At 34.4% G+C, this 10,974-nt stretch overlaps 1 protein-coding gene across 1 annotated transcript; it reads left to right on the top strand.

Moving 5' to 3' along the window:
- Positions 1-1,473: 1,473 nt before the first annotated feature.
- Positions 1,474-6,295, top strand: LOC110882496 (protein FAR1-RELATED SEQUENCE 5-like). The gene is made up of 6 exons (XM_022130501.1): positions 1,474-1,495; positions 1,554-1,619; positions 3,973-4,795; positions 4,880-5,138; positions 5,244-5,807; positions 5,885-6,295. The coding sequence occupies exons 1-6, from the start codon at positions 1,474-1,476 to the stop codon at positions 6,293-6,295; spliced, it is 2,145 nt and encodes a 714-aa protein (XP_021986193.1).
- The last annotated feature ends 4,679 nt before the right edge of the window (positions 6,296-10,974 follow it).

Here is a 10,974-nt window from a genome sequence, read left to right as displayed (position 1 = left end):
TTACATCAGATAGTTGCTATTACTTTTACCTTTTCGACAACCCTCCTATATTTTGTTTTGCTATGTTGTAGCTCTATAAAGCCATAATGTGTAATCAGGTTTAACTAAACCGACTGAAACTCGAAGAAAAATTAATATCTTTAAACGTGTTTACTAACAAACATGGAGCCACTTATCGCATATGGTGTTTCCCATTCTCGTTACACCATCATTGAACACATCTGCGATGGGCGTACTGAGAAAACATCGAAACAATGAAACTTTTATATCATCCAAACTTTTACCTCCTACTAGGGCTGTCCAAACTGCTCGACGATCGAGGATCGCTCGATGAATCGATCGAAAAATGCCCGAAAAATGTTCGTTCGATTCCTGCTCAGTTTGTAAATAAGCCCCTCGACTCGGTTCGATTTGAAAACGAGCCAAGCATTGAGCAAAGGTTCCCTCGCTCGTGGATCGCTCAGTTTCGCTTGAATTATTTTTATTAAATAATTAATATATATTATAGATTTTAGAGATTTATATATATATATATATATATATATATATATATATATATATATATAGTTATATAGATAAGTAGCCCAAGAAAAATTAAAAGCGCATGAAACATACTAGCCCAACTCAATACCAAAATCTAACCCTAATTCATAAAAATTCAAATCAGCACCTAATCTCCTGCGACATACCTCCTGCCACATACAACTCAAGTTCAACTCATACGGATACGATACAATCTCCTACCTCTCCGGCTACTTCAAATCAGCAGAGGTACAATCTCCTGCCTCCTGCCACATACCTCGCTGCTGCTCATGTTCGATTGTTGAGGATCCAATTTCAACAAAGGTACAATCTCTTTTCTCACGAATACTTTAATCGATCTACCATTCTAACTACTCAATTGTTTTTTATTTCACACAAACCTACCATTATTTTCGATTCAAATCTCGATTTTACTTCAATTTTGATAACGAGATTGAACAATTGATGTATAATTAGAAGAGTAAATTAGAAATTGTTTGATGCACAAATAGTATATTCATTTATTTTAATCTTGATTGATACGAATGTATTGTTGTATCAGTGAGTGAATGGTGTTATTAGGAGCTAATTAAAAATGTGATGTTGTATAAATATACTATACTGTACTTTTGACATGAGCACTAACTGTTTTGATACAGTAATCATTATGTGTTTTTTGTTGTCATTGAATTATTATAACTCTGAATGGTGTCTATAGTTTCATTCCATCTCCTCACATGGTTTTTTTTTATTGATATAACTTCTGAATTGCTTTCAAGTTCATACAAGTCTACCATTGTTTTGTTTATCGATTAAAAAGTTGTGTTTTTTTTTTTTTTTTGTAGAATGTCTTCTTACAAAGAATCAGACGAGAATCCGGCTGCTCATGTTGACTTGACTAATTGAGAGGACGATCCAAATCCAATAATTGATGAATCGGGTGATACCGATATGGCTGATACAGCGACCGAAGGTGCTTGTTCAAAAAAGAGAAAAAATTCTTCTAATGTGCATCTACATTTTGTTATCAGTTGAGTGGACTTTTGAGAGGTTGTATTTATTGGATGAATGGAAGATCATGGTTCAAGATGTGAAAAGTAAGTTAAAACCTCTTTTTGACAAGTATTGTAATGTATATAAGACATCTGAGACTGTCATGAATAGCTCAAAACATCTTATAATAGTCATAATTTCAGTTTTTTTTTTTGTTTTGCTACACATGTTTTAATTTCGACGCTGAGAAAAACCGAGCGAAAACGACCCGCTCGATTCAAATTCATTCCGAGCACGAGCATCACTTTTGTGCTTGGTTTTGCAAATTCGATATGATCCCATCGGATCGGTTGTAATTCAATCCGAGCACGAGCAGATCCTCGCTCGGATCGGATTGGCTCATGAACACCCCTAGCTCCTACTCTAAGTAGTATAGATTCTTCATTTGCAGCATTTGATCTACTTTTACTCTCGATGATAGCCTCTAGTGAGGATTTCGTTTGCAACCGATCAGCCAGCAAGTCAAAATTGATCCCGTGTTCGAGCTCGGGATACATAAGAAGATTCTCCAAGGATATAAGTAGTTAAAATATTCAATAACACAAGATTTGTAGCAAACTCTTTCTGCAACCTTTCATGTTCTCTCAATAACTACAAGCATTTCCATTATTATACAATTTGAATTGTCAATTTAACATCATAATTCTTTTTCCAAGTTAAAAATCTAATAACATCTTTGAACCATTTTCAATAGCAACTTTGCATTTTTTTTCAAAAGTTCTAACCTAATCGCTACTCGTTACAGATTTTGCATTTAACAATCTAATACAATGTGATGTTGGCTAGCGACGGGGAAATGCGTTCTAGTGGGTTTCGATTTAGGATTTGGGTGGATTTTTGTGGTTAAAGACTAGTGGTAATAGGGAATACACGTGAAAAGGAAGCATAACCCAAGATTGTGATGTGATGACGGTCGCACCCAAAAGTGGTTTAAAACTGTATGTTCCATCATCTTCCATACGCTAGTATTGCTGCAACAATTAATCACTTGGTTTCATACACCTGGAAAGTAAATATTTGCAGGTTACACTCAAAGTTTAATATAGGTTTCACATTAAATCATAGAACATGAGTTGTTATAGAACATGTCAGTTAGTTAGCAGACACATTTTTTCTTTAATTGGTTTTATTGTAATTCATGTATATTTGCCATCTTATAATATAAAAGTCAAAACGACTACATAGAACTTCATAGTGTAGAAACATGGGTTGAATAATATTATTGGGGAAAAACAAAGTAAACTGACCTGTAGACACAAACGAAAACCATAGCCGCTAGTGTTGGAAATTGAAGTAGTGTGAATGGATGTTAAGAGATGAGATCAAATACAAACCATAATATTGGTAAGAACTATAAGAACCAACCACTATTAGACATGTGTCCTTCATTAAAAAAATTAGACAAGGGTATTTTAGACTTTATCATTCTATTTTTTGTATTTAATTAATTCTAAATTTTAATTATCCCCTATATTCATGCACTATTTCAAATCAAAATTTGAAAATTTCCAGAAATCTTCATCTTCACAGGCAACGAACAAAAAGAGTAATACGTAACTTCCCATCACACTTTCCCATTATCTGCTTGGTGTTCATATCCTTGTTTTGATAGGTAAATTTGATGGATTCAAACATAGGAAGTTCAGTGGAAGGATCATCAGCCATGGAAGTTACCCCAGGTTATTATTTAATCTGCATGTTATAAAAATTACGTTTATTCATGTGCTGATATAGCCGCCGTATGTGATTCGTAGATCCGTTTCTGTTGTGTTTGTTGGTTGGTTTCCTTAATTTTTATCCAAAACCATTTGTGCTATATTAATGTGCTGATACGAATCTCAATTTGTATGACATTATTTTTTTGTGCTATATGTTTTTTTCAGCAATACAAAGGTCTGGGTTTACGAATACTCAATTTGCTAGATTCATATTTTGTTTGCATGTGCTATGTTAATGTGCTGAAACGATGCGCCAAACGAACGTTTCAAATTTGGTTTCATGTGCTATGTTAATGTGCTGATACGAATCGCCAAACGCCTATTTCAAATTTTGTTTCATGTGCTATGTTAATGTGCTGATATGAATCGCAATGTGATATTATCATATCTAAAGTTTTTGGTTTACGCTGAATAAAAATGTTTGAAAAAATTTGTTTTTTTTTCTTTCCAGCAATACAAAATGTGCTATCATTAAATACAAAGTGCTGATTTTAAATCAAAAAAAATTTGTTGAAATTATATGATTTTTTGTTTCCAGAAATAGAACATGTGTATTTTATAATTTTTCTTGTTTGAAATATATGATCTTATCGCTGACTTATCAGCTTGTGCTGTTAGTATCCATTACGTTTAGGTGTATGATGTTTAATCCAATATAATTTTTTCATTTTATATGTAGAGCGAAGTGCTAGATATGGATCTGGAATTGTCCGGAAATCACCACGTACCGGTAAACTTAGTTATATTCCGGATGTAAATATATCTAAAAGACCACAAGTTGGTATGCGCTTTAGGACAGTTGATGAAGCTTATGCTTTCTACGAGAATTATGCCAAGTTGGGTGGTTTTACAATTCGCAAGAACACACAAAAAATGATTAAAGGTATTGTTATACTGAAGTACTTTACGTGTTCTAAGGAGGGGAAGAAAACATTTCAGAAAATTGACACAGTCAATGAGATGGATGTGGATAACGTAAAAGGTAAACAATGTCGAACAAGGCCTTCTATACGTACAAGTTGTCTTGCAAGTATAAAGGTTCATAGATTTGACGATATGACCTACAAGATTTACTCTTTTTACGAAGAGCATAATCATACACTTGTGGAAGAGGGGGATTATCAGTTTTTGAGTGCTGCTAGAAATTTGTCTGTTGTTCAAGAAGATTTTATTCAGAACTTGTCAAAGTTGAATATTGGACATGTTCAAGCATTCAACATTATGAGAACTCATTATGGTGGTTTTGAGGAAGTTGGCGCCACAACAGTTTATTGTAAGAACTTGAAGAGAGATATTAATGCTTACATTGGTAAACACGATGCTGAAATGGTTGTTTCTTGTTTGATGGACAAGAAACGTTATTTACCTGATTTTTCATGTGAGTATCTCATTGATGAGAAAGGTGAGCTTCGTGGTCTGTTTTGGGCTGACGAAGAAATGAAGCATAATTATATGCAATTTGGGGATGTTATCGCATTCTATTCCACGTTTCGTTCAAATAAGTAGGTTTTTTATGTTTTTATATCCTTGACTATTTGTATTATATTATGTAGTGATGTTCACTATTAATGTTGGTCATTTTTCAGATATGACATGGTATTTATCCCTTTCACCGGCATAGATAATCATCACAAGAATGTTACCTTTGGTGTTGCTCTGTTAGCATCAGAGACTGCTGAGTCATATAATTGGTTATTATCGGCTTCTAAAAAATGTTATGGACGGGAACCACGTGTAGTTGTTACTGATCAAGACCCCGCGATGAAAAAGGTGATACGGGAGGTGTTTACTACGAGTCGACACCGGCTGTGCATGTGGCACATCATGAAAAAGGTTGCCGAAAAGGTAATGATATTCATAATTGTATGGGATATTAATTGTTATTTGATGATACGATTCGATCTATGTTAATGTAGTTGTATTTTCCTAACATAATTTTTTGGTTTAAAGGTTGGGCCGACGTTGAAGAAAGATAAGTCTTTTAGACAACGCATTTGTGACATTGTTTGGACTGATGCAATTCAGTCGGAGGACTTTGAGGAAAAGTGGAAAGAAATCATGAGTTATTTTCATTTGACTGGAAACAAATGGTTGTCCGATATGTATGCAATTAGGAATGATTGGATCCCTGCTTATTATCGTCACGAGAACATGTCAGGTTTGATGCGAACAACATCTCGTTCAGAGAGCGAGAATCGTTTTTTTGGCCAATTTAGAAGCAGCAGTCATACCCTTGTTGAATTCATCAGTCATTTTGAAACGGCAATTGAGACACAACGATACAAGCATTGGAAAAATGATCACGACACAAGGAATACAACTCCGGATTGGGTTACGGATTTAAATTTTGAGAGAGAAGCTAATGAAATATATACCAGGAATATATTTAACGATCTTCAGCATGAGTTACTCCTCGGTGTTACAGAATCACACTCTATGAACGTTGAACAAGTCGGTGAATTTATTAAGTTTTCAATTAAGGATTTAGATGTTGAAGGTTCACTCTTGCGTGAGGTTAGTTAGTTAAATTTCAAATTTACTAGCATCCATAGTTATTTTATGGTCATTTATTCTTATATTTTTTTCGTCAGGTGCTTTTTCGAGAAGATGATATGGAAATAAAATGTAGTTGTGGTAGGTATGAACAATATGGTGTGCTATGTAGGCACATATTTTTGGTGCTAAAGATGTCTAAGGTTGAAACTTTTCCTAAAAAATATGTTATGAGAAGATGGACGAGAGATGTTGTCCCAAGGAAGACTGTTACGTCAGTTAAGGAGAACGCCGAAGCTAATCAGACAGTGGACGGTGTTAATAAAGTTGTACGTGAAATTATGATTGGGGCTGAGTATATTGTTGATAAATTGTCAAAGGACATGGAGAAGTTGGCGTTGTATAGAGATAAAGTTAAAGGAGATATAGCTCAACTAGATGAGATTTGCGGGTCTTCTCAACCTATACAGAAGAAGGACAGAATTGCTACTTTGCTTGGGTTTAAGTAACCTGATAAAGATATTGTTCGAGCTAAGGGGTGTGGTTTCAAAAAACGGATTAAGTCTACTTTGCTTTTGTTACTTATTCCAAATCTTTATGTTTAACAATGGATGGTTTTGTAATTTAAACGTGCTCCGAATTTATGTTATTTGTTTTTGTTAAATTTATATTATGAATCATATTTATCAGTATGCATCTTTTAGCAGGAAAAAAGCAGGTATTTTTTTTTGTTTTTCCTGTTATTTTTTAAATGTATCCGTAAGAAATGTGTAGGAAAAAGACTCAACAGGTTTTGTCAAATTCCGTTGGAATTCTGTAGGAAAAAAAGATAGTTTCGTAGGAAATACGTAAGAAAAAAGAATACATTATGTTAGAAGTGTGTAGGAAAAAAAACAATTTTGTCGGAATTACGTAGGAAAAAGGAATACATTCCGTTAGAATTGTGTAGAAAACAAAACTAGTTTTGTATGAAATGCGTAGGAAAAATGAATACATTCAGTTGGAATTGTGTAGGAAAAAAAATATTTCCGTAGGAACTGTGTAGGAAAAAAAATATTTCCGTAGCAACTGTGTAGGGAAAACGAATAGATTCCGTTGGAATTGTGTAGGAAGAAAAAACAAATTCGTAGGAATTGTGTAAGAAAATTAAAATTTAATAAATATAAATATAATTGTTTTAAGCACAAAATTTTAGAAAATAAATATTTCGTGGGAAATGCGTCGGAAAGTTAAGAAAATTTATTCCGTGGGAAATAAGTAGGAGAAACGGGAGAATTCATCCTGGAAGTGGGAGAACTGGGTGGGGAACGACCCCTTTGATGGGCGTCGCAATGGCTCTATTTGCGGTATTTCTATCTATTATTTTAGAGATTTATAATTCTAACGAAACATTTGTGTGGGAAAGGAGTAGGAAAATCCGTAGGAAATGCGTCAGGAAAAAATTACCCACGAGCAGAATTCCCACGGCCCATTTTCGTGGGAAATCCGTGGGTAAACGCAGTTACCCACGGATTTCCCACGGAAATTGACGTGGGAATAGTAGCAGTTTTCTAGTAGTGTCAGCAAGTTTCTTCTAAACAACCAAGGAAGCAAAGGACATGTGGTATACGTGGTTCTCACGAGCACGACAAGCGTAAATGTGATAAAAAACCGGAAGCAAGTTAATCAAAACTTTTAGTTTTTATGTTTTTTACAGTCAAGTGCTTTTCTTTCCGAATTATGACTATTGTTACCAACTGTTAGATCGTATTGTTTTTTTTTAACAGACGTTAACATTTTTAATTTCAGTAAGTATTTTGGTGTGTTTCAAACGTCTATAAGTAAATATTGTGCTGCTTTCGACATAGCACAACATTATGCGTTTTTTCGGTAGTATTTTGTTTGAACTGGGCTTTAAGATTTATAATATCAGTAACAAGTTGGTGTGGTTCATATGTTTATGAGTTATCAAACGTGCTAGTTTTGACATAGCACAATAAGATGTGGTAAAGTTTCCTATTAACTTGTGATTTGATTAACATGAACCCTTGTTGGTAAAAGAATGTCCCTATTCAGCCCGTTTTCATGAAAAACGAGTCAAAGTATTTCTTTTGGGGCAATGGCATTTCAAGTGCTGACCATTTTCGCGCTACTGATAATGACTTGGGAAACGCGATAGAAAAAAAAAGCCAAAAACGGTGGTAATGGTAAACCTGCCCAACCCGTAAGCCAACTGTACCCGGTTAACCTTAACACACCAGCACCGGTGACATAACCAAAAAGTGCTAACTGTGCAAACCTATACATCAATTGTAAATCAACACCACCATCAATTCAGTCTCGTGTGACATAACCAAAAGTGCTAACTGTGCAATATTATGAACTATGTTTAAAAATAAAAAACTTTAAATTGATAAGACGCATACTATCATCTAAAATATGCAAGAACTTCAACAACATAGTTACTGTCTCCGACAAACCCAAAAGCTATATGTACTGTTCTAAACGTAGAAATACTTACTAACAAAAAAACCATATGCAATTTTCTAAAATTATTACCAAAATAACAGTCACTGAGTTCGAAAGAAAGTGCTAACTAAATAATTAGAATTCGGTCACCCTCATGCTTATCCTTTTATATGCATCTTTCATGTGTTCTTTTCTCGAAGCTAGATCCAACGCTTTAAATTGACGGACTTCATCCAACACAAATTCTTTGTTCGTGTTAAGGTCTGACAGTAGGATTTTGGCTAAATATTTTAACCGTAGATCATTTAAATCGTATTCTTGATCTGGTGATTCTTTTCGCAACCCACAGTTCCAATTTTTCGCTGTTTCTCCCTTGAAATATTCCATGTGTCTCATCCCGAAGATACCACAATCATTCGAATTATTTCTTGTTCTCCATTTAAGTTCCAATCTATTTGGTTCACAGCTCAATAGGTATTCTGCAGCTGGGTGTTTAGTTTCTCTCAAATATTGACATAAAGCAGTTGTCTGTTTCAATACGCATTAATATTAGTGTGCTAAAATGGCAATTTTTTTATAATTTAAAATAGTTACACTTACAAGCATTCGTGGTTGGCCGCCATATGATCTACTATCATAACTTCCTCCCTTCATATTGTCCAACACTTGTATTGATCTTTTTTTAAGGTTGAAACATATTACGTAATGATGTTTACTATGTAGCATTGGTATGATAAGGAGTTCCGTATTAGCGAGATCATTCTTTCTTGTGGTTTCCAATATATCTCTCAGTGACTTGCTAATTTTTTTTTGCGCGTGCGGCCTCCTTTACATCATCCCCCACACCCACAAAATCTTTGGCAGTCTAATATCAATCACATTAGGGATAGTAGCACAGTTAGTTCATGATATTGCGTAACATAGCACATAACCGTATATTGTAAGTCAACTATATGCATAATAATATGTACTAATATATCACAGAAATTAAATACCAACATTTCACATGAGCCAAATAGGCGTGGCGGGTCTACTTTATTCCGAAATTTCTCTTCTTCGTTTAGGATGTATGCCCATAGATTCAACAATGAAATGTGAAGCCAAACTTAGGGATAAAAGGTTTCAAATGATACCCGTGGGCACCTCCACTTTCCGTCCTTCGGTTCGAATAAGTAATCCCTATATTTAATAAACGATGAAAAAACCTACTTATAATAGTAAAATTTGAGTTTGCGAGAAGACAACCAAAATTTAAAACGTACCATTTATTAAGGTGAGCGGCGAAGATTGTTTTTGCAAGGTTTTCTTCAACTTTGGTCCTTACACCTGAGATTTCCACTTTTTTCGTGCATAAGGTGATCGCATTGCTTCAGATATTGTTTTTAAACGAGTCGGACGCGGTTCATGTACCACCAACGCCATTGATGATGCTTTATCATCCTTCTCTGGTGACAAACCTGCCAGAATTAAGTCAAATGATGGCATTTCTTCCGCTACTGGAACTTGGAGGTTCTTTCCCTTTTTCTCTGACTCCGAACTCGCCTTGTCGCATGCAACGCCTATCTCTTGCAGTAATGAACACGTAATATCGTCTTCATTATCAAACTTACATTCTTCAACTCTTGGATCTTATTTAAATGAACAGTTAACAACCAAAATCATAACAATCATTATATATTAGATGGAAATATATTTTAACAATACATATAAATATAATTTGCAGTATCAATATCATTCAGAACCAATACATATTAATAAGAATTACCGATCACAACTTTCAGATCCTTTCTCGAGTACTTTTGATTTTGATATTTAAACACTTTTTCCGGCTCCACAACTTCTCTAATGAAGCTTGAGTCCCAAGATGCAATCGCCTCCCTTATACCCGCAGATTGTGGGTAAGCTTTTTCTGCTTCAATTATTAGTTTTTGCACCTTCTCGACGAACTTATCCAGTTGATCGACTTTACTTTCAATCATTTCTTTCCATTCCTAGATAAGATTATTCATTTATTAACCAATATTAGTTACTAATAATCATATGAATAATTATAAGCATATAGTATAACATTTAACGGTACCTCTTCGGTCCTGGTCCTTGTTTCTGTCTCATTTGGTTCAGTATGCGAAACCGACTGTCGATACTCCTTTGAATTTCGATATTTATCTCGAAGAAACTTACCTTCTAAAGTAAAATAGGGTGCAATTCCTTCAAGGAAATTATCAATTTCTTGTGTTGGCATGACATCTATTTCTGTTGCAGAAACGTAATCCATTAGGCTATGTACATAATCTCCATCAACCTCATCAACATCATCCTCATTTTCAAAATTTTCCCAACCTGCGTCAGACAACGAATTACATATCAATGAAACGAAAACAAAAAATTTTATAAAAATCACGTCTTAACATTTTTAACATATGTACATGATTACCAATTGATTCCACCGGTGTTCTTGGTGACGCATTTATCGCCTCAACATCGTCAGACTTTTCCCTTTTTGTACGTGGCGATATTTTTCATGTGCATTATGAAATCCCTTAATTAATACATTAAATATTCATATATACACATAATGATAAATGGAATATGTCAAACCTCTAGTAGCCATGATATCATTTTCTCGCAGCCTCTACTTCCTCGAAATAGATTCAACTTTAACATCCATCTTGGATTCACCTTTTTTACCTACTGGTCAAATTCCAACATTAATAGTCAAATTGCTATAATTCGTGCTACC

This window comes from Helianthus annuus, chromosome 10 (genome assembly GCF_002127325.2).
Source record: "Helianthus annuus cultivar XRQ/B chromosome 10, HanXRQr2.0-SUNRISE, whole genome shotgun sequence".
Lineage (NCBI taxonomy): Eukaryota > Viridiplantae > Streptophyta > Magnoliopsida > Asterales > Asteraceae > Helianthus > Helianthus annuus.
This window is presented reverse-complemented; position numbering and strand designations above follow the sequence as displayed.